The sequence below is a fragment of the Megascapheus bottae genome, chromosome 34 (genome assembly GCF_031878675.1).
Source record: "Megascapheus bottae isolate mThoBot1 chromosome 34, mThoBot2.hap1, whole genome shotgun sequence".
In the NCBI taxonomy this organism is placed as follows: domain Eukaryota; kingdom Metazoa; phylum Chordata; class Mammalia; order Rodentia; family Geomyidae; genus Megascapheus; species Megascapheus bottae.
Genome location: NC_143542.1, coordinates 4,518,589 through 4,541,164, shown reverse-complemented (window position 1 = coordinate 4,541,164; position 22,576 = coordinate 4,518,589). Strand labels below are relative to the sequence as shown.

At 61.0% G+C, this 22,576-nt stretch overlaps 4 protein-coding genes across 8 annotated transcripts; 2 read left to right on the top strand and 2 right to left on the bottom strand.

Moving 5' to 3' along the window:
• The first annotated feature begins 38 nt into the window (after nucleotides 1-38).
• On the top strand, nucleotides 39-5,021 carry Ache (acetylcholinesterase (Yt blood group)). The gene is made up of 5 exons (XM_090324193.1): nucleotides 39-109; nucleotides 1,301-2,390; nucleotides 2,726-3,210; nucleotides 4,442-4,611; nucleotides 4,734-5,021. Exons 2-5 carry the CDS (start codon nucleotides 1,314-1,316, stop codon nucleotides 4,853-4,855), a joined length of 1,854 nt encoding a protein of 617 aa, XP_090180319.1. The 5' UTR covers nucleotides 39-109; nucleotides 1,301-1,313; the 3' UTR covers nucleotides 4,856-5,021.
• A 165-nt stretch (nucleotides 5,022-5,186) lies between these two features.
• On the top strand, nucleotides 5,187-6,110 carry Ufsp1 (UFM1 specific peptidase 1). Its single transcript, XM_090324194.1, has one exon. The coding sequence runs from the start codon at nucleotides 5,295-5,297 to the stop codon at nucleotides 5,958-5,960; it is 666 nt and encodes a 221-aa protein (XP_090180320.1). The 5' UTR covers nucleotides 5,187-5,294; the 3' UTR covers nucleotides 5,961-6,110.
• Nucleotides 6,104-15,139, bottom strand: Srrt (serrate, RNA effector molecule). Of its 5 annotated transcripts, none has more exons than XM_090324192.1 (19): nucleotides 14,932-15,139; nucleotides 12,566-12,694; nucleotides 12,259-12,405; nucleotides 11,952-12,140; nucleotides 10,136-10,305; nucleotides 9,872-10,056; nucleotides 9,681-9,776; nucleotides 9,476-9,590; nucleotides 9,207-9,364; nucleotides 8,446-8,507; nucleotides 8,277-8,355; nucleotides 7,961-8,158; nucleotides 7,617-7,790; nucleotides 7,380-7,533; nucleotides 7,100-7,293; nucleotides 6,807-6,963; nucleotides 6,594-6,699; nucleotides 6,365-6,488; nucleotides 6,104-6,286 (listed from the first exon to the last, which is right to left on the bottom strand). In XM_090324192.1, exons 1-18 carry the CDS (start codon nucleotides 15,051-15,053, stop codon nucleotides 6,410-6,412), a joined length of 2,514 nt encoding a protein of 837 aa, XP_090180318.1. In that variant the 5' UTR covers nucleotides 15,054-15,139; the 3' UTR covers nucleotides 6,104-6,286; nucleotides 6,365-6,409. The 5 variants fall into 5 exon arrangements, with proteins under 5 accessions (XP_090180318.1, XP_090180314.1, XP_090180316.1 ...); XM_090324188.1 differs by having other exon boundaries at nucleotides 6,594-6,695; XM_090324190.1 differs by having other exon boundaries at nucleotides 6,594-6,683.
• Nucleotides 15,140-16,590: 1,451 nt separating this feature from the next.
• Nucleotides 16,591-22,198, bottom strand: Trip6 (thyroid hormone receptor interactor 6). The gene is made up of 9 exons (XM_090324054.1): nucleotides 21,926-22,198; nucleotides 21,693-21,823; nucleotides 21,484-21,615; nucleotides 20,676-21,059; nucleotides 19,331-19,424; nucleotides 19,080-19,249; nucleotides 18,529-18,707; nucleotides 17,105-17,225; nucleotides 16,591-17,015 (listed from the first exon to the last, which is right to left on the bottom strand). The coding sequence occupies exons 1-9, from the start codon at nucleotides 22,014-22,016 to the stop codon at nucleotides 16,884-16,886; spliced, it is 1,434 nt and encodes a 477-aa protein (XP_090180180.1). The 5' UTR covers nucleotides 22,017-22,198; the 3' UTR covers nucleotides 16,591-16,883.
• Nucleotides 22,199-22,576: the final 378 nt, after the last annotated feature.

Genomic DNA, 22,576 nt, shown 5'->3' with positions numbered 1-22,576 from the left:
GTGCGCGGGGGGCGGAGGCGGCGGCTGTCACAGTCGGCTCCGCCTGCGCCGGGAACACCGGCCGCCTGCAGCTCCCGGCGCGGCCCGGCGCGGCCCGGCCCGGCCTCAGGTGAGTCCCCCGCGGCACCGGGACCCTGCCCGGGCCGGCGATCGCTCCGCGCGTCCCGGAGGACGAGCAATCCGAGAGCGACGTGCGCCCCCAAACCGGGCGCCCCGCGGCCTCCCCGTCCCCGCCGCCTCTCCGCACCGCCGCCGCCGCCGGCTGCGCACTCACCGCCACTGGGACCCCCGTGGGGACCCCCGAGCGCCCCCCCCCAGTCTGCGGCTGCAGGAAGACTCCCTGGGCCTGGAGCTGCACCCACACGGTGCAGGCTTCTGGCGCCCGGCTGAGCCCCGCACGCGCGCGCCCCGCCGCGCCCCGCCGGCCGAGACCCCCTCCCGCCCCGGCGCGCCCGCCCGGTGTTTGGGCAGGGGGGCTGGCGGAAGCCCCGAGCTATAATTAGCCCCCGCTCGGGTTTCCTGGTTCACCTCCAGCGCTGTCCCCGGCCCGAGGCGCGGGGCCTGGGAGGTGGGGGGTGGGGGGGCGAGGGGCGCCGCCCGCCCGGAGACGGGGAGTTCCGACCCGGGGAATGTTGATCCCTTGGCTGGAGATGCCGGAACCGCAGCAGCTGTCGCCCCCAAAATAGCGGCCCTCCCCCCCCCCCCCGCAGACGGGGATCTCCGGAGCTCGGGCACACGGGCGTCCTGGCCCGCCCTTCAAGCCCCGGCGATGCCCGAGCGTCCCCGACCCCCGCCCCAGCCCCGGGGCCGCAGGGCGGGGATCGCGTCCTCGCCTCGGCCTCCACCGCCCCCTGCCGGCGGCGGCGGCCCTGGCCGGGGGGAGGAGGGGCGCGGCGCGGCGGACGGGGACTGGCAGGTACCAACGCGCCTGGCGGCGGCCGAGCGCGCGCAGGGCGTGGCCGCGTGTGGGGTGGGAAGGTTTTGGGGTGCCCCAGGACCTAGAGTTGCCACACCTCGGACTCCCGCTGCCCCAGGCTCCGCACGCCCGCCGCAGAGCCGGGGGGGGGGGGTAAGGGGGGCGCCCCGCGTGTGTGTGTGTGCGTGCGTGCGCTGGCACGTCTGCTCGGTCCCCTGCTGCCTGCGCCCCGGCCCCGGCCGGTCCCTCCCCGCCTCCCTCGCTCCTTCTGCATCCCCGCAGCCTGCTCCACCCCGGCTGCAGCCCCACCATAACCCCGGGCGTGCCCTCCGCTCCCCGCTGGCTGTCCGCAGCCTGCCTTCACCGGCCTTCTCTCCCCGGCAGACGCCCGGCAGCCATGCGGCCCCCGTGGAGTCCCCCGCGAGCGCGCTCCCGGCCTCGCCTCCTGCTCCTGCTCCTCCTCCTCCTCGCCCCGCTCCTGGGAGGAGGGCGCGGGGTGGAGGGCCGCGAGGACCCCGAGCTGCTGGTGACGGTCCGCGGAGGCCGGCTGCGGGGCATCCGCCTGACGGCGCCGGGGGGCCCGGTCTCCGCCTTCCTGGGCGTCCCCTTCGCCGAGCCACCTGTGGGGCCCCGGCGCTTCCTGCCGCCCGAGCCCAAGCGGCCGTGGCCCGGGGTGCTGGACGCCACGGCCTTCCAGAACGTCTGCTACCAGTACGTGGACACCCTGTACCCCGGTTTCGAGGGCACGGAGATGTGGAACCCCAACCGCGCGCTGAGCGAGGACTGCCTGTACCTGAACGTGTGGACGCCGTCCCCGCGGCCCGCGGCGCCCGCGCCCGTGCTCGTGTGGATCTACGGCGGCGGCTTCTACAGCGGGGCCTCCTCGCTGGACGTGTACGACGGCCGCTTCCTGGCGCGCGCCGAGGGCGCCGTGCTCGTGTCCATGAACTACCGCGTGGGCAGCTTCGGGTTCCTGGCCCTGCCCGGCAGCCGCGAGGCCCCGGGCAACGTGGGCCTGCTGGACCAGAGGCTGGCTCTGCAGTGGGTGCGGGAGAACGTGGCGGCCTTCGGGGGGGACCCCGCGTCGGTGACCCTGTTCGGGGAGAGCGCGGGCGCGGCGTCGGTGGGCCTGCACCTGCTGTCCCCGCCCAGCCGGGCGCTCTTCCACCGGGCCATCCTGCAGAGCGGGACCCCCAACGGGCCCTGGGCCACCGTGGGGGCCGGCGAGGCGCGGCGCAGGGCTACGCTGCTGGCCCGCCTGCTGGGCTGTCCCCCCGGGGGCGCCGGCGCCAACGACACGGAGCTGGTGGCCTGCCTGCGCACGCGGCCCGCTCAGGACCTGGTGGACCACGAGTGGCACGTGTTACCTCAAGAAAGCATCTTCCGCTTCTCCTTCGTGCCCGTGGTGGATGGGGACTTCCTCAGTGACACCCCCGAGGCCCTGACCACCACCGGAGACTTCCACGGCCTGCAGGTGACTGGGGTGGGGGGGGGCGCGACTGGCTCCTCTGGGTCTCACCCAACCCTTCCCCTCGCCCCAGGGACCCCTCCAGAGCCCTTCTCAGAGGTTCAGGCTTAAGAGCCCCAGGGCCACTCCCACTCCCCCAAAAAAGTCTCAGAGTGGGGGGGGGGGCCAGGAGGGACCTATGGGTATATTTTCTCTTTTTCTCCCCATCCCTCCCCTGATGCGTTCTCTGCCTCCACGGTCCCAGGGCTATAACTTCATCTCTCTGGCTCTGTGTCTGTCTGTCTACTTGTCTGTCTGTCTGTCTGTGCCCCCACACTTCCCATCCTGTCCTTAACCCCCAGGTGCTGGTGGGGGTGGTGAAAGATGAAGGCTCCTATTTTCTGGTTTATGGGGCCCCAGGTTTCAGCAAAGACAACGAATCTCTCATCAACCGGGCCCAGTTCCTGGCTGGGGTGCGGGTCGGGGTCCCTCAAGCGAGTGACCTGGCAGCGGAGGCTGTGGTCCTGCATTACACAGACTGGCTGAACCCCGAAGATCCGACTCACCTGAGGGAAGCCATGAGTGCTATCGTGGGAGACCACAACGTCGTGTGCCCCGTGGCCCAGCTGGCTGGGCGGCTGGCTGCCCAAGGGGCCCGCGTCTATGCCTACGTCTTCGAGCACCGTGCCTCTACGCTGAGCTGGCCTCCTTGGATGGGGGTGCCCCACGGCTATGAGATAGAGTTCATCTTTGGGCTCCCCTTGGACCCTGCGCTGAACTACACCATAGAGGAGAGAGTCTTTGCCCAGCGGCTGATGAGATACTGGACCAACTTTGCCCGCACAGGGTCAGCAGCACTCGGAGTCCCAGGGCGGGCAGGGGCAGCCCTTGGAGAGAGGCAGAGAAGACAAAGAAAGATTCTACAAAGGAAAGAAAGCAGGGAACCGAGAAATGAGAACCAGGAAGGCAGGATGGAGAATCCTGAAAAGACAGGAATGGCCTTAGTGGAAATCTCCCAGTACCTGGGGGACCTGGGTTCTGTCCCCAGGAGCAAGGGAGAAGAGAGGTGGAGGAGGAAGAGGAGATGGAGGAAGGCAAGAGAAGAGGCAAATGAAAAGAGTCTAATCAGTCCTAGCTATTCAGGAGGCCGAGATTTGAGGATTAAGGTTTGAAGTCCCTGGGACTCTTTATCTCTGAATAACAAGCAAGAAGTCAAAAGTGGAACTGTGGCTCAAGTGGTAGGGCATTAGCCTTGGACAGGAAAGATGAGGGACAGTGCCTAGGTCCTGAGTTCACAACCCCGGGACCAAAAGAGGTGTGTGGGGGGGGCTGGGAGTGTGGCCTAGTGGTAGAGTGTTCACCTAGCATTCATGGAACGCTGAGTGTGATTCCTCAGTACCACGTACACAGAAAGGCCGGAAGTGGTGCTGTGACTCCAGTGGCAGAGCACCAACCTTGAGCAAAGAAAAAAAAGTGTCCAACGACAGTGCCCAGGCCCTGAGTTCAAGTCCCGGGACTGGCAAAAAAAAAGAGAGAAAGAGAGAGAGACACACACACACACACACACAGTGTGTGTGGAGCTGTAGTTAGGAGTGGGTGTGCAGCTGAATGAAGTGTTGGTCATTCTCTACCCACATCCACACCGACTGAGCCGGCCTTGTCCAAAAAGGGGACTGATAAAGGCAGCGTCAGATGGATATCACCCCAAATAAGGGCGATGTCTAGAGGGACCAGACAGCACCTGGTTTACACTGTAAGGGCTCCGCTGAAGCTTTTTTAAGTTTTTGTTGGCACTGGGGTTTGAACTCAAAGGAGTTATGCACTTGTTAGATAGGAATTCAATTGCTTCAAGCTACACCTTTAGCCCTGGGGATTTAAAAAAGAAAAGAAAAGCGGGAGGAAGAATAAAAAGACCAAGGTGAAACACCAAGGAAGGAGAGGAAGAGAGAGAAGGGACCGAGATGGGCGGCAGGAGAGGAGACCCCGCGGTGAAGGGCGCCCCCCCCTCCCCGCCGCACCTCCATCCCCCGGGGGGCAGGGCCCAGGGGCGGGGCTGAGCGTTCCCTCTCCTCCCGCAGGGACCCCAACGACGCCGGGGACCCCCAGGCCGCGGCGTGGCCGCCCTACACGCCGGGCGCGCAGCAGTACGCGGGCCTGGGCCTGCGGCCGCTGGAGGTGCGGCGCGGGCTGCGCGCCCAGGCCTGCGCCTTCTGGAACCGCTTCCTCCCCAAGCTGCTCAGCGCCACCGGTACGGGAGGGAGCCGGGGCGGGGCGCGGGCGGCCGGGAACCCCGCGCTCGGCCCCGCGCTGCGCCCCGCGGGGGTCTAACCGCCCCGCGCCTTCTCTTCCCGACCCCCCCGCCGGCCGCAGACACGCTGGACGAGGCGGAGCGCCAGTGGAAGGCCGAGTTCCACCGCTGGAGCTCCTACATGGTGCACTGGAAGAACCAGTTCGACCATTACAGCAAGCAGGACCGCTGCTCGGACCTGTGAGGACGCCGGCTGTACATACTCTATTTATTGACGGTCTGGGCTGTAGCCCTCCAGGCCCAGGCCGCGCCGCCCCGCCCAACCCCGGGCTCCCGCCCTCTGCATGTCCCGGGCCGAGCTCCCTCCCCCGCGGTGCCTTCGCCCCACCGGGCTGCCAATAAACTGTTAGAGCCACGGCGCGTGCGCGACTGGGAACCGGGCAGGGCACCGGCGAGGAGGGAGGGGGGCGCGGAGGGTGGGGAAGCGCGCAGAGCGCAGGCGCACAGGCAGCCGCCCCGCCCACCCGCGGAGCCCGCGCCTGCGCAGTGGCGCGCTGCAGCTGCGCATGGCGGGAGCGCCGGCTCGGCGGGTCGGCGAGCTCCTCCCGGGTCGGCGAGCGCCATTCCCTCCACTCCCGGCCCTGCGCCGGTCTCCACCGCCCGAGCCCAGAGCCTCCGATCGCATGGGCGCCGCCGCGCCGCTGCGGGACGTCCACCGGGGCCTGGCCCCGCCGAGCGGCGGCCCCGCGCGCGTGGCCCTCCTGTCGGGCCACTACCTCTACTACCACTACGGCTGCGACGGCCTGGACGACCGCGGCTGGGGCTGCGGCTACCGCACGCTGCAGACGCTGTGCTCCTGGCCCGAGGGCCGCCCGGCCGGCGTGCCCGGGCTGGACGCCGTGCAGGCCGCCCTGGAGGCCATGGGCGACAAGCCCCCGGGCTTCTGCGGCTCCCAGAGCTGGATCGGCTGTGTGGAAGCCAGCCTCTGCCTGGACCACTTCGGGGGCCCCGTGGGGCGCCTGTGCCACGTGCCCCGCGGGGCTGGGCTTCGAGGAGAGCTGGAGAGGCTCTACGCCCACTTCTCCGGAGGCGGGGGCCCCGTGATGGTGGGAGGGGACGCGGACGCCCGCTCCAAGGCCCTGCTGGGAGTCTGCCTGGGGCCCGACGCCCAGGCCTACGCGCTGATACTAGACCCGCACTACTGGGGCACCCCGAAAAGCCCCAGTGATCTACAGGCTGGCGGGTGGGTGGCCTGGAGAGAGGTGAGCACAGCCTTTGACCCCCACTCCTTCTACAACCTGTGCCTGACCAGCCGGAGCCCGGAGAAGCCACCCCCACCCCTGGACTGAGGGCCTGGGCCCAGGACTGAAGCGCCCTCACGTGCTCCTACTCTGCCCTCCCCACAGAGCCCACCCTTCCCGGTCAGTAATAAAGTGGGCCCAGCAGGCCCAGGCCTTTGGGCTGATCAGGGAAGGTGGCGCAGGACGCGGAATCACTACTTGAAGTGCTTTTATTGGCAGTAATGCTAACGTACAAAAAGTTCTCGGCGGATGGGACGAGGTGGTCACAGTATAGACTAACACTAGTAGGGGAGGGGGCTCAAAAGAAATCCACATCATCAGGGGCGTCCAGGTCCCGGTACTCCACAATGGCCCTGGGGTCTCCTCGAACCATCCTGTGAGGTTTGAGAGGCAGATGAGTGAGGGCCCCCGAGTGTGAAGGAGGCAAAGACAGACATCTGGGCTCTGCTCACCTGTTGCGAGGTTTTCCAGGGTAACCTCCCTGGCCTCGGAAGGCGTCATAGTTCCCGCGGCCAGCACCATAGGGAGCGTGGGGATACGGAGGCCCTCCTGTGGGGACTGCAGGCCGCACGGCTCCTGTTAGGAGAAAGCCACAGCTCACCCACAGCCTTGCTCAGCCCCTTCCTCCAAGTCCCCTTTCACACAACCACCAAGCCCCTTCCACCTCCCTCCCGAACGTACCTCCATAGCCCAAGATGGGAGGCCGGGGCTGGCCATAAGGCATCAGGCCCTGGGGTGTCTGGTGTGGGTAGGGGAGTCCCGGGGTCAGGCCTGGGGGGAGTACAACATGGACAGGGACATGAATTACTGCGTGGGGGGGATGGATGGATGGATGCACAGCACAGTTAACATAGGCTGGGGAAGCCTGCCAGCCCCCCATGGATCGTATCTTACTCTGGGCAGGGCCAGGAGGCTGAGCTGGCTTGATCTCAGGGAGAGCGGGGCGCTTGGCATCCGTGAGGAAGTTGTTAAAAAACGCCACCTCCTTTTTCACTTCCTCAATCTTCTCGGCATGCTTGTTGAAGATGTGTTTGCGCACAAACTCTGGACCCTGGGTGCAAAGGGGAGGGTCGGTCCAGGGCAAACCATGTGGGTTTCCCGCTCCCATACCCCACCCAGAAGGCCCCGCAGCCCCTCCTCCTCCCACACCACCATCGAGCCCACCAATTCTCCCAGGCATCCCAGACCTTGAATTTCTTGCCACTGAGAGGACATAGCCACTTATCCTTGCCCAGCTCCTGGGTGTTGGAGGTGACAAACTTTTCCACTTCCTGTTCGGGGTCTTTGCGCCCCATCTTCTGGGCCTCCTCCTCTGAAAGGGATTCCCGCACGCTCAGCAGAGGAGTCAGCTTCTCCTCAAAGGTCTTCTGCCACTCCAGCACTGGATTGGAAAACAGAAAGCAGGTTGGCGGAGGGAGCGGGGGACTAGCCAGCAGAAAGGAGGTTGGTGTGGGGACGGGAGCTCACCCTCTCCATGACTGATGCGGTTGGGAGGCATGGGTCCCCGCACGTGGATGATGCCACAGCGGTTGGGCATCTCATCCTCATTGGGGTACTCGCAGGTGTTGTAGTAGTCCAGGGAATGCACAATGCGCAGGTAGAGGAGCAGCTTGTCCAAAACCTACAGGACACGAGAAGCCTGTCACCACCCCGCCAACCCTCCTGCCAAGCTTCACACGCCCCATGCGGGACCACGGCTGGTACCTTGATCAGCTTCTCATCACGCTCCACGTTTATCTCAGCTGGGTTCCCTTCCTTGGGCGGCTCCTCCGGGGGGGCCCCCCCGCTGCTGCCCAGCAGCTCCTCCTCCTCAGCACTAACCTCCTCTATCAAGTAGTCAGTGATGTTCTTCAGGATTGGGTTTTGCGAGGGCAGACTCTGGTGACGAGACAGGGAGCTGAGGCAGAGCCCTCGGGCTAGGCAACCCGAGCCCTGCATTTAAGGCACAGAGTCTACAGTGGTGTGTGGTTCCCCTCCCCCCCCCCCCCCCCCCCCCCCCCGCCACCCAGACAAGACAGGGAGGACAGGTCGTGTCCCAGGAGACTGACTGTGGGCAGAGATGGCGGTGGAGGTGTGCTGGGCTCCGAGGCCCAGAGCTGCGTCCTGTCATCCAGCGTGTGGATCAGCTTGGCGGCCAGCTTGATGTCATTGCGCACGATCTGCTTGTGCTGGGTGATGCCATTGATGTTGCGGACGCGCCGGGTCAGGTCCCTGTTTACACCGGGGCTCAGCTCGCACTCCCGGAGCTAGAGGAACACAGGGCACGAAGCTGACCACCTGCCCGGGAGCAGAGCTCCGTCCGTGCCAGCAGGCCTCGGCAGGGACAGGAGAGGCCGGGCCACACGCCGCCCAGCCAGCACTTACTCGAATGTTCTGCAGGTTCCAGCAGATCTCCTTAATGTTAACACTGCGGTCAAAGGTCACCCAACCACGTCGGAAAAACCTGGGTGAGGAAGGGACGTGAGCACAGTCCTGCGGGCCACCCCCCCACACCCCCCCCACACCTTCCCTCAGCACCAGTGTCCAGTCTCACCTCCTTTCCGGCTGCGGCTCAGACAGGGCCACACGCATAAAGCCCGGGTACCTCTTACACAGCTTTGAGGAAGGAAGCACATCAGCCATGAGTGATTCCAGAACCAACCTCCTCCTCCCATCCGCACCGCCCTCGGAACCCTGAAGAAACGGTTTCTTTTTCGCCCTCTTTTTTTGATGATCGTGGGGCTTGAACTCTGGACCTGGGCACTGTCCAAGCTCTTCAGTTCAAGGATAGTGCTCTACCACTTGGAGCCACAGCACCAACTCTGGTTGTCTAGTGGTTAACTGGACTCTCATGGACTTGGGGCTGGGCCTGGTGGTAGAGTGCTTGGCTAGCATGCAGAAAGCCCTGGATTCAATTTCTAGGTACCACATACACAGACAGAAAATGCCGGGAGTGGTGCTGTGACTCAAGTGGTAGAGTGCTAGCCTTGAGCAAAATGTGTTCAAGTCCCAGAACTGGCAAAAAAAAAAAAAAAAAAAGTCTCATGGACTTGGAGCCAGGCTGGTTTTGAGCCATGATCCTCAAATCTCAGCCTCCTGAGTAGCTGGGATTACAGGTGTGAGCGGCCAGTGCCCGGCTCTTTTCTTTTTCTTGGGCTTTCTTGAACCCCAGGCTTCCATGCAAAATGCCATTTAATTTTCCATGCTGGGTCAAGCAAAAGCTGATGAGCTTAACAACAGTATTGCCCAAGGACCCTCTCCAAATGTGGGGTGATGGGAGTGGACCCCTGCCCACAGGACCTCTTCCCCACTCACAGACGTGATCTCTGCCCGGGAGATGTTGGGCGCGATATTGCGCATGAAGAGGGAGCAGGTCTTGTGCAGCGGCCGGGGCTTGCACTCCAGCCCCGCCGCATCCTTGGGTTTCTCCTTCTCCTCTTCCTTAGGCTTCTCCTTCTCCTTGACGGCATCTTCTGTGCATGAACAAAGTGGTATGTGTTCAGTGGCGGCTCGGAAGCTGGCACTGGGCCATGGACACAGCTCCACATCCTCCCTTCCCCAGCCCACGCAGCACAGAGACTCACCGGCCTCCTCCTTTTCCTCCTCTGCCTGGCCATTCTCGGACTCGGACTCGGACTCGGACACGCTGCCCTCATCAAAGCTGTCGCCACCACTGTGCTTCCGGTTCCGCTTCTTGCTCTGCGGCGCCATAACAGTGGGCAGTGTTAGGCTTTTTCCATGGCCTGGCCCCCAAATGCTGGCCCCGGATGCAAGCAACCAGATCATTACCTTTTTGGCTTCCTTCTCAGAGTCTTCTTTCTTCTCCTCGTCTCCATCCCCTTCAGACTTCTTAGTTTTGTCATCACTTGAATTGTCATTTTCCGCCTATAAGTGGAGACAGTCACTGGACCTGCCTTTGGGAGGTTCCCCTCCTGCCACCCAGTAAGCCCAGCTCCTGCTCCTTGGAGCCATCAGACCACCTGTTTGCCATCCTCTTTCTTATCATCCTTCTCATTGGCCTTGCGCTCTCCGTCCCCCAGGCCTGGGCCTGAGCGGCCTTCCTCCTTTTTGTTGGGCTCTCCGGGCTTTCCGGCCTGCTCCTCCTCCTCCTCCTGCTCCAGGATACGCAGATCGTTCTCTGTGCCTCCTTCCATCTTAATCACAGCTGCCAACAAAGACAGGTATGGTCATAATCCCAGGATCTATCTCACCAACCCACAGGCAAAGTCTGGGGAGCACTTTACCTGCATCCAGCATCTTCACAATGGCATCGGCCTTGTCTATATCCAGAAGGAGATGATCAAACCAGCCAGTCTCCATGAGGGACAGGAAGACCCTCAGCCGGTTCTGCAGGCCCCCCCGGGCCTCCTGCCGACGTTTTCCTACCTCATCTGGGTGGTACTTAGACCGAAACCTAGGAAGGAAGCAGGAGGCAAAGGCAGCAGTCACCAGAGGCCCAGGCCAGGTTGTGGGGAGGGGCCCAGGAAAGGAAAGGCAAAGCAAAGGTCCCATCCTCTCACACCCACAAAAGACCATAAAAGCAGAGATTAGGGGAGAGGGGTGCATTAGAACCACCCCACACCCCAAAGGGAACCACAGGTTGTGCTCCGAAGTGATCTGGGAGAAAACCAGGAGCTAAGAATCTGGGTGAGGGAAGACAAACAACCACAGGGTGGGCCAACCTCTGGGGAGCACCGACAGGAAAGTTGTGGTCCCCCAGAGCTCGAAAAGCAAGGAAACAACAGGCCCCAGAGAACCCCCTCTCCTAGCCAACCCCACTACAGTCACCAGAGGTGCTCCCGCCAGCTCCCTCCACCCAGGTGGAGACCGAAGGAAACCTGAAGTATACTGGATAGAAAACCAAAGGCAGAGTGCCTTCCCCTTGGGAAGATAAGCAAGAGGTAAAGGGACAGGAAAGACAGAAGTGCCCAGAGCCTTGGGGACTGCCCACAGAGAAGAGAAGGCTGCTAGGTCAAGGTGGAGGGTGAAAAATGGACTGAGGCATCGGTGCAGAGTGTTGGGATACCAGAAGCATAAGAAAAAGAGGAATGGGGAAGTGTGAAAAGACCCACAGATTTAAAACGAAAGGAAAATCAAAAAGACCAAACAGAATAAACAACAGAGAAGGGTTAGGCAGAACAGGAGCAGGGGCCAGAGAGAACAACAGGAATGTGAGAGATCCAGACAGACACACAGAGTGAGCAGAGAGGGGACAGGAGGACAGAACAGAACCACAGTTGAGAGAGGAAAGGAAGGCCGCAGGCGTCACCTCCACGATCTTTACCTTGGCTGCTTGGTCAAACAGAGCTCAAGATTTAACTAGTGGCGCCCAGGGCCCATGCTGGCTGGCGAGCGGGCGCCGGCTGGCTCCTGGCTGGGACTCCCGGCCCAGACGCCCCAGCCCCGCGGGACTGCGCGGTGGGGGCCCTGACTGACTGACTGCCTAAGTGATCACATTCAGCTAAGCTGCTGCATTGTGCACAGCAGCGCCCTGCCTGTCTGCCTGGCCGGGGCCCAGGGGCTCATGTTTGGGCTGGGTATGGTGGGGGTGGAGGTGGGTTTGCTCCGAGCTCCGTCGATGAGCGGGTGTAGTTCCCAGTTCTGGCTCTTTTCAAGGAGGAGGAGCAGAAAGAGGATGAGGAGGAGGAGCAGGAAGGGGGGAAAAGATGGTTGATTAAAATTAAAACATCCACAAAAGAAAAAAAAAACGTTTTCTTTTTCTGTCAAACGGCCCTGAGATCTTTGCTTTTCTTGTCTGGATTCACTGGTTGCCGTTGGGAGGATGCCACAGCAAACAGGTCCTGGCGATCAGAGATGGCCCAGTACCAGCAGGTGAGAGGCAGACTGCCTGCTGCCCCAAGGGGCCAGCGCCTGGAGGTGTCTCAGTGAGGACAGTGGAGAAGGGAGATGGCATGGGGGCCAGGGCAGTCACTGAAGCAAGGAGACCCATCAGCCAATGCTGCCCCCGCCCCCTCCCGCAGGAAGTCCAGGACTGGGGGAGGGAGGCGGACAGGGCTGCAGCAGGGGTAGGCGAAGGTGACCCAGGAGGAGAGTGCTCACCACTCCTCGTCTTTGTGAGCCAGGAAGAAGTCCTGCATCTGCTGCCTGCGGAAGTCCAGCTTGTAGTCGTTGTAGCGCTTCACCGCTTCCGTCTCATCCACAGAGTCATCCAGGGAGAGCAGAAACTCCTTGAAGCTCTTCATCACCGGCGGTGGCACGCCCAGGTCGATCTCGGCAATGCTGCCCAGCCTGCAGGCAGCGGGCGGGAGTCAGTGGGGGGGAGGGGGCACTTGTGCCCACCCCACTCCCTGGCTCCAGTTCGCAAGCCTGGCAAGCAGGTCCCCGTGCCCAGAGCCCCGGTCTTTACCTGGCCTGGATAGGCAGTACGTGGTGCTGCATGATGTGGACATCCGGGTGGCCCCAGGGCTGAGGGGGGCCATAGGTCGGGCCCCCACCCCCCCCAGCATATGGCATCTCATAGCCACTGTGGTAAGGGTCAGAGCTGTGCTCATCCCTGGGGGTGAGGAACACAAAGGTCAGGAAAGTACACAGCAAGGGCAGAGGAGGCAGGCCTGCAGCCTCCAGCGTCAGGCCTGAGGGGACCAAGGAATGCGGGGTGGAGGGGAGGCAGCTTTGGGTGGAGGGAGGGAAGCATAGAGGCCAGGCGCCCTCACCAGTCTCGCCGCATGCGCTTCTGTGGTGGGCTGAGCTCGTGGCGTGGGGGAGAGAACCGCTCCCGCCGATTCCGGTCGTAGTCTCGATATTCACCCCGACTGCGGCGCTCCCGGCCTCGGTCCCACTCCCTGAGGAGGGGCAGGGGCAGTAATTATCACTATAGCTGAGTCGGAGGGCGGGGGGCGGGGGGGTGTCTCAGCCCCAGGAGGCTGAGGGAGGACTGGGGAGATTGGGCTCTGCAGCAAACCCGTGTACACAAGCAGCTCCTTAGCCTGTCCCCGGCCACCAGACCTCAGCCCCACAACTGAAAACGCAGCAACCGAGCACAGCCCACGTGGCTCTGGTGGGAGAGCATGCACACTAAAACAGCCTGAGCCAGCTCCCACCAGCTCGGCCCTGACCCCCTGCCACTTCCCATCACAGCCTCGCCTCCCCCCCCACCTCTCTGGACAGCACCTGTACTGGCCCTGTCAGCTGTGCTATTCCCCCCTTCCGTGCTCTCAAGCCATCCACCCCAAGCAACATGAGCTAAAATGGCAGCAAATAACACTATTCAACACTCTAGCTTCTCCTGGCAGAGCAGTGGGCAGCAGCCTCATCGCCCCTCACCCACGTGAGGCAAGCACACAGCCCCACTCAGAAACTGCTTAAGACTGGACCTAAACAGTAGCAAATCATGCTATCCATATTTACTGTACTCCAAATTAGGACAAAATCTTACCTATTCATCTTAAAATATGAGTCGATCCAAGTTACATGACTTCAAGCTGAACTGTTTTGTTTCTGTAATTTTATAAATTGCTTCAAAGCCTGCCATGATGGGGGCTAGTGGCTCACACCTGTAATCTTAGCAATTTAGCAGGCTAAGATTTGAGGATAAAGGTGCAAAGCCAGCCCAGGCAGGAAAAGCTCTCATCACCAATTAACCACCACTCTTCCTCAAAAAGAAGTGACACGCAGAGCTATGGTTCAAATGATAGAGCACTAATCTTGAGTAAAAGCAGCTCAGGGTAACAGCTCAGGACTAAAGCCCCTGCACTAGCATCTAAGAAAAAAAGTTTTCCGTTACAGAAGACAGCCCTACATTTAATTTGTTGACATCATTTATTTTCTGAAGACTTGAAAAACAGTTGAACCTAAAACTGCACCAGTGACATCTCGTACTAGCCACCGTTCTACCTTACTCTGTGAACAGCATCAAATTACACAGTAGGGATTAGTGTTCTACTTATCTCATCAGAAGTCTTCAAGCACTGAGAAACTGCTACAGGCTTTCACTGGAAATATTCTGAGTCATCACCAGCAAAAAACACTGAGGACTCTCCCCAAAGAAACAGGGGTGTGACCTAGTAGTAGAATGCTTGCCTATCACGCACCAAGACCTGGGTTCAGGGTTCTATTCCTCAGTACCACATACACAGAAAAAGCTGGAGCGGCTATGGCTCAAGTGGCGTTAGCCTTGAGAAAGCTCAAGAACAGTGCTCAGGCCCTGAGTTTAAGCCCCAGGACTGGCCAAAAAAAAGAAAGAAAAAGAAAAAAGAAGTGAGGTGTGTGAAAACAGTCAAGACCCTATGGCTTAGAAAAAAGTACTTCTAACTCCCCACTCCAAAGTAGTCCACATAGAGAAAATGCATGCCTTCTGCACACTTCTTTCCTCCTGGCACTGGCTAGGTGGACAGTGGGATGTAACTGCATGTACCTTGTGCAGCATGCAAAAGGGCTCTGGTTCCATCCTCAGCACCACACTATGACAGGGGTTATATCCATCTACGACTCCGTTATATCTACCTACAGACTCAAGCCTGCAATCCTGGCTACCCAAGAGGATAACTGATGCTATCAGTCTGCAGCCAACAGGATCAGGAAAAGTCTGATCTCTTCGTCTCTAATAAGCTGCCAGAAAGCCCAAGTGATAATAAGCAGAGTCCCAGCCTATAGTGAAAAAGCAGAGCCAGAACAAAGCCCTGAATTCAAACCACAGTACTGGGGGCCTGTGTGTGTGTGTGCGCGTGCGCGTGCGTTGTGTCCCCGAGACGTTGGGCAAAACAATGACAAGAAACGAAATCCCGTCTGGCCAGGGAAAGGCACCAACTTTTTTGTGTTCTAGAAACCTCGTGTCGGCCGAAAACAAGATGAGGACGTTCCGCGCCCGTGCGGAGTCGTAGGGGGACCCCCCGAACTCGTACTTCTACCGCTTGAAGATGAAGGACGTTTCAGAAACGGATCCCGCAGGCTCCTTCTTTCCCCGAGGCCCGGAGCGGCTGCGGGGCACTGCCCCGTGCCGACCCCACGCAGGCACCGAGCCGGCGAGGCGGGGCGCGACCCGGCCGGGGGTGGGGGACGAGGGGGGCGGCGTGCTCGGTACCTGTCGTTCCAGTCGTCGCCTCGCCGGCGCTCGTCTCTCTCCCGGGACCGGTCGTAGTCGCTGCGCTCTCGCCTGAACTTGTCCCTGCGCCGCCGGTCGTACTCGTCGTCGCTGTCCCCCATGGCGCGGTCTGCAGAGGCCTGGGGGCCCGGGGACCTAGCAGTCGGCGGCGGCCGGTGGCGGACTCAGGGCTCGGGGGGGTGGGGGTCGGGGTTCCGGGCTCCGGGAGGCCCCGCCGCGCCCGCCCGCGCGGCCCGCTGCCCCTCCCCCGCCCGGGGCGGCCGTTAGCCCCGCGCGCTGGCGGGCGGGCGTGTCTCCGGGCACCCTCGAGGGCGGGGAGCCGCCGAGGGGGCGGGCACAGGGCCGGCGGAGACCCAGCGACGCGCGCGCGACGGCGAGGCCGCACCACGGCGTGGCCGCAACGACGGCGAGGCCGCACGGACGACTCCCACTGCGAGCCCGGGCGCGCGAGGCCCGCAGGAAGAAAAGGAGGGAAGCGCGCGCGCGAGGGGCGGCCGGAAGGGGCGGGGCCACGGAGTCTCGCGCGCTTGAGAACGGAACGACGGGAGCCCGGCGGGGACAGGATCTCGCGAGGCCGGCAGCGAGTTCTCGCGATCCTGGGCGCTCTTTCCCTCGGAGGTCGAGCGCACCCCGTCCTCTCTTCTCCTGCCCGTGTGCGTCCGGGGCCGCGCGCCTGGAAGCGATCGCCGCCTCCTCCGGGCGCGGGGTCCCGTATTTAAGGAGGAGGAGGAGGAAGGCGGGGCGCCACGGCCCGCGCCTGTCAGCCCAGCCACTCAGGAGGCTGAGATCCGGGCGTCGAGGTGCAGAGCCAGCCCGGGCACCCGGGCTTGGCTCAGGGGCGGCGCCCAGGCTGAGTTCAAGCCCCAGGACCCCCCCACCCACACACAAAGAAAGAACACGACTCCTTCCCTCCATTTTCTACCCCGTTCAGGAAACCAGCGACTTGTTGTTTCAACTCAGGGCCTGGAGGCCCAAGGCTGGCAGGTCACTGCCTCCAGCCACAGCGTCACTTCTGCAACCCCCCCCTCCCCCAGATCTCAGCCTCCTGAGTGGCGGGGATGACAACCAGGCTTTATTGGCACCGCACCTATTTGCAAAACCCAGAGTGCCCGGTGTGCATGCGGGGACTAGCAGTGCTCTCATGACAGGCCGTGGGGTCCAGGCCTGAGCCACAGGGGCGTCTGCAGCCTGGGGCTGAGTGTCTCAGGGTAACACCACATCCCTTGGCTGTGAGATTTGAGGATTGGGGCTCAAAGCTGGCCTAAGCAGGTATTAGTTAGTGTGGGTCATGGGGCTTGAATTCGGCCTGGGCGCTGTCCCTGAGCTCTTCAGCTCAAGGCTACGCCCTACCCTTGAGCCAAACCCCACTTCTCATTCTCTAGAGGTTAATTGGAGATAAGAGTCTCAGGTCCCTTTGTGCCCAGGCTGGCTTAGAACCTTGATCCTCAGATCTCAGCCTCCAGAGTAGCTAGCAACAAGTCTGTGAGATTCTTATCTTCAGTTATCCAGCAGAAAACCAGAAGTGGTGCTGTGTCTCAAAGTGGAAGAGTGCTAGTCTTGAGCATTTAAAGAGTTCAGGAACAGTGCCCAAAACCTGAGTTCAAACCCCACAACTGATTTAAAAAAAAAAAAAAAAAGTAGAGAACCTTGGGTTTATTCATCCCCAGTACTGAATGACAGAAACAATATGTAACACCAGAACAAAATTTTAAAAGGCCAGAGCTAAGAAGACTGAAGTCATGATCTTGCTTCCATCATTTGAGAAGTCTGCAATCTGGCAGACTGTAACAGTATCCATTGAGTTCAGCTGAGAGGAGTCTTGTAAACACTTGAGGGGTTATTATTTCATGAGTGGAGAAGGAGAGACACACTGTACTGGTAGCTGTCAGGAAGGGTGACAGCCAGATGGGGCAGCAGTGCTCCCTGGAGGCTCAGCAGTCTGTGGTGACCGTGGCTGACAGCTCCTGGATGCGCCAGGCACTGCAGGCCTTGCAAAGAATGTGTCCGTCCAGCGGGTAGCAGCCCTGACACTCGCCCTCCGAGGACAGCAGCAGCCCACACTCCTGTGGCGAGAAGCGACAAGCTTTCCACCCGTGCCATTCCCGAACTCCAGGCCCTGTACACCTCGCTCTGACCCCCAGCCTCCTCTCACCTCACACTTGTAACAGCCAATGTGAAAACTGCGGTCCAGAGCCACAATTCTCACCGTCTCCTCTTGACCTGGCTCAGGCATGATGGCTCTACCACACACAGAGCATCTTGGGGCAAACTTCCTGGGGTACAGAAGGGAAGCAAGGAAAGTGTGAGGCTCCACAGTGGCAGGGACCCACAGCAGAGCCCTGAGGAGATGGGAGGGGGGGGCAGAATGTGACATCTTGGACCATCACAAAGATAGTGATGTCATATCAGAGCGGACGCTACTCAGGAAGCTGGGATCTGATGATCTCAGCTCAAAAACCAGCTAAGGCAGGAAAACAAACAACAACAAAAAAAACCCTGAGTCTCTTACCTCCAATGAACTAGCAAGAAGCTGGACGAGGAAATGTGACTCAAACAGAAAAGCACCAGATTTGATCAGAAAAGGCCAACTGAGAGTATAAGGGCCCAAAGAGAGGAGGTAGGGGGATAGCGGATCAGGGACTGAAAACGAGAGGTGCCATTGGGACATGATAGACAGGTGAAATACAGTCTCCATCTACAATCCCAACTGCATGTGAGGCAGCAGTCAGGAGGATCACTGTTCTAGACTAGCTTAAGCAGAGAAGTTCCTGAGACGCCCTCACTCATCTCAGCCAAAAAGCTAGATAAGGTAGTGCAAGCCTATGATACCAGCTACAAGAGATTAATACAGGATTAAAGCATAGGCAGGAAAAAAAGAAAAGCTCTTCAACTCAAGGCTAGCACTAAACCTCTTGAGCCACGGTGCCAGTTCCAGTTTTCTGGTAGTTAATTGGAGGTAAGTCTGACTTTCCTGCCCGGGCTGGCTTTGAACAGCAATCCTCATATCTCAGCCTCCAGAGTAGCTAGGATTATAGGCATGAGCCACCAGCACCTGCTCATGCCTATAATTCTAATTACTCAGCTGAGATCTGAGGATCATGGTTCAAAAGGCAGGCTGGGCAGGCAAGTGTGGGAGCTTCTTATCTACAGTTGGCCACAAGTAGAGCTACAGCTCAAGTGGTGGAGAGCCAGCCTTGAACAAAAAGGCTCAGGGACAGTGCCCAGGCCCTGAGTTCAAACCCAAGGACTGGCACCACACATACACAAAAAGAAAGTGAAAAGGATTGTGGGCATAGCATAATGGCTCAAGTAATAGAAGGAAGGAAGGAAGGAAGGAAGGAAAAAAATCGGGCCAGGACTGTGGCCTAGTGGTAGAGTGCTTGCCTAGAATGCACGAAGCTCTGGATTTGATTCCTCAGTACCACATACACAGAAAAGTGGTGCTGTGGCTCAAGTGGTAGCCTCGAGACAATCCAAGGACAGTGCTCAGGTCCTGAGCTCAAGCCCAGGACTGACAAAAATAAAAAGAGAAAGGAAATGAGACATTGTGAGAGCAGGTGAGGCCCCCGGCAGGACCTGTGGAAGTCTTCAATGCAGTGGATCTGGCTGGTGGCATCCACGGTGAAGGGAATGCCATCCAGGCTGCGGTGGCATACCACGCAGGTGAAACAGCCGGGGTGGTAGGCCTTGCCCATGGCACGGAGAATCCTGTCCAGGATAGGCTGGGAACACGTGGAACATTTCTCCAAGGTAGCCTGTTGAGAAAGAAGACAGGAAGGTGAGAGGGGAGTGCCCATCCACCTGCCCTGCCATCTGCCTTCTGTACCCTCTGCCCTGCCCAGGCACATGGGTCCATTCACAGCCCAGCCCGACAGCTTCCCAAAGAAGCTCCACATAGCTGAGCTGCTATACAAATCACTAGTGCCTGGCCCGTTTGCTCCTAGAAACTTTCCCGTCCAAGCTGGGAATCCAGCCAGGAATCCAGGTGTGAGCCGTCAGTGCCCAGCTTTTAGCTGCTTATTTCCTCCCCACCTCTCCCTTCCAGCCCTCTTTGCTCCTTTGGCCTTTGTCTATCTGGGTCCCCCCTGGAAGAAACCCTTTGTGCCCCCACCCATCCAACCACTGACCACATAACAGCCCTCGCAATAGGCCCTCCTCTCCACAGCGTAGAAATGCTGGCCTCGGAGCTGAGCCCGGCACGTTGAACACACGAAACAGCCAACATGGAAGACCCGATCCAGGGCCACCACCCCAGCCCCATCCCCTACCACGACTTCTCCACAGCCTCCACACCGACCTGGGGACAGGAAAGGGCAAGATCAGCCCGCAGAGCCAGGGCAGCAGGGCCCCACCCCTCATGCCCACCACGCCGACTCACCGAAATATTCCCCAGAGGGTGGGTGGCTCATGTCCTGCACCAGCTTCTTTGTGAGTCTCTCCAGCTCCTCCTCTGGAAGCTGGCTCAGTGGGCCCTGGAGAGTGAGACCATCAATAGGGATGTGGCTTCCCTAAAAATCCCTCAGGGGTGGCCAGGCAAGTCTGCCCAGGGGCCCGCCAGTGAGCAGCTCCTCTCTCTGAACCCCCCGGCCCCTTGACCTCTGACTCTACTCCAAAACCAAGACTTGGTGGCTCCCGCCTCTCATCCTGGCTACTCAAGAGGCTGAGATCTGAGGATGGTGGTTTCAAGTCAGCTTGGACAGAGCAGCCCGTGAATGCTTATCTCCAATGAACCACCAAAAAAGCCAGAAATGGCTCTGGGGCTCAAGTGGTAGAGTGTTAGCACAAAAGCTAAGGGACAGTGCCCAGGTTCTGAGTTCAAGCCCTAGGGACAGGCACAAAAATAAGTAACAGGACCTTGTAGCGTCGCATCTGTCATCTTAGCTACTGAGGAGGTGGAGATAGAAGGATCACAGTTCAAAGCCAGCTCAGGCAGCAAAGTCCATGATTCTCATTCTCTCTCTCTCTCTGGACTTGGACTCTGGGCCTGGGCGCTGTCCCTGAATGCTTTAGCTCTAGGCTACCATCCTTCCCCTGGGCCCAGGCACTGTCCCTGAGCTCTTCAACTCAAGGTTACCACCCTACCCCTTGAGCCACAGCACTACTTTCCATTTTCTAGTGGTTATTTGGAGATAAGTGTCCCTTGGTCTTTAGTGCCTGGGCTGGCTTTGAACCACGATCCTCAGATCTCAGCCTCCTGAGTAGCTAGGATTACAGGCGTGAGCCACTGCGCCCGGCTTCTTTTTCTTTTCTTTCTTTCTTTTTTTTTTTTTGTGGGGGGAGGAGGGTGGTCAGTCATGGGGCTTGAACTCAGGGCTTTGGCACTGTCCCAAAGCTAGCACTCTACCACTTTGATCTCGACTTCCAGTTTTCTGGTGGCTAATTGGATGTAAAGAGTCTTGTGGACTTTCCTGGCCAGACTGGCTTTGAACTGTTATCCTCAGGTCTCAACCTCCTGAGTAGCTAGGATTACAGGTATGAGCCACCACGCCTACCCATGAGGTTCTCCAATTAACCACCAGAAAACCAGAAGTAGAGAAGTGGCTTCAAGTGGTAGAGAACTAGTCTTGAGCAAAAGAGATGGGGGATAGTGCCTAGACCTTGAGTTCAAGACCCACCAACTAGACAGGATCTTAAGCCCTCCTCCAGTTCCCCCACCCAAACAATCTTTTCTTGTTTCTGACAATGCCAAGCCAGCCCCACCCCCCCCCCATGCCCAGACTTACCTGATGCCCATGCCCGCCTCCTCTTCCTCCTCCTACATGGCCTGAGACTCTGGTACCTTCCTCTTTGCTTCCTGGACCTGGCTCACGGTGATTCCTGTAGCCAAGCCCCCAGACGTCACCTCGGCCTGGGAGAGGGAAATGTGGGCCCAAGACCGGCCCAGAGGCCTGCGGAGCCCCTCGCCTGGGGGGGCCACAGCCTCTCACGGGTTGAGCTACTTTCACTTGCACTGGGAAGGCAGGCCCCGCTGGGGTGCTGGCGGTAGCATAGGAGGCTGGAGTGGGGCCCCCATAAGGGGTTGCTGGCAGCAGCGGGGATGGGCCAGTCCCTCCATTGGACTTCAGGGAGCCGGGGCGGTAGGCAGGGTGTGGAAGAGGGTCATAGGCCTGGGGAGAAATGCAAAGCAGCTGCTATGAGCAAAGTTTTCAAGCCAGTGTGGCAAGTTTCCCAGGGAAGCTGGGGCCATTCTGTGTGTGTGTGTGTGTGTGTGTGTGTGTGTGTGTGTGTGTGCGTTTTGGGGGGCGATCCTGGTCCAGGGTGTGAACTCAGGGTCTGGGCTCTGTCCCTGAGCATCAAAGCTAGTGTTCTAACTCTTAGAGCCATCGCTCTACTTCTGATTATTTTCCAATAGTTAATTGAAGAGTCTCACAGGTTTCCCGCCCTGGCTGGCTTTGAACCCTGATCCTCAGATCTCGCCCCAGGTCTGGCTGAAGGCCAGGGAGGACCTATCTGTTTTTCCTGGAGGGCAGAAGCCACCGCGGAGCCGGAGGAGGGAGCAAAGCCGGGGCAGGGCGGGCAGGGCGGCGTCACCTGTCGCTCTGGGCGCCGCGGGGGACCGTGGCAGCGACCCCCATCCAGCTCGGCCAGCATGCAGGTCAGCGAGTCGATCTCGGCATCCAGACTCCCGGGGCGCAGGCCGGCCCTGCTGTCGGGCGGGAGCCCCTGCGAGGACGCGCGTTACCCGAGTGCCGTCCGCCCCGCGGCCCGCGCGCCCCGGCCACCCCGCGCTCGGCGCTCACCTGGAGACGCTGCTGGGGGGCCCCGGGGGCCCCCGCCCAGGCCGCACCCCGCTCCTCGGGTCCCCCGCAGGGCTGGTAACACTGCTCAGACGGGAGGGGGCCGAGCTGGGCCCTGGGATGGGGCTGGAGCGCTGCGGGGAGGGGACGGGCGTCGGAGGGGCCCGCGGGACGGGCAGCCCCGGCCTCCCGGCCCGGCCTCCCGCCCGCGCGCCCCGAGGGCGAGGGCGGCTTACCTGCTCCGGGGGCGCCCCGGGGAAGCGCCCTCCCCGGCGGGGCCCTGGCGGGCTCCGGCTGCTTCGGGGGGAGCCAGGTGGGCCCCGACATGGCCGCTCCGGGACGGCCCTCCCGCCCGCCCGCCCGCCGGCCCTCGCTCCGCCGGGAACTCCGAGGCCAGAAACTTTCCCTGGCTTCTTTTTTTTTCTTCCTCCTTCTTCCCCAATTTTGGGGCGGCCACGCCCCCGGTGACGTCACCGCATTCCTGGGCGCGGGTCACGTGGTCCGCCCGCCCTCCTCCCCCCCCCCGCAGGCCCCCCTCCCCTTCTGCGTGGGGTGGGGCCGGGACTCCCCCGCCCTGCACGCCCTGCGCGCGGCCGCCCCCCCTCCCCGCCCGCCCCCCCCCCCCCCCGCGCCCTCCCACCCCGCCCCAGCCCCGCCAGGCCCGCAGCCAGAGCCGGGTCGCGGTCTTTTATTGGTGATCAGCAGTTAGAAAAAGGAACACAGAACACCGTGGGGCGCGGAGAGGGGTCCCCGGAGGCCGGGCGTGGAGAGGGGTCCCCGGAGGCCGGCCACGGCCGAGGGGCGCGGAGAGGGGTCCCCGGAGGCCGGCCACGGCCGAGGGGCGCGGAGAGGGGTCCCCGGAGGCCGGGCGTGGAGAGGGGTCCCCG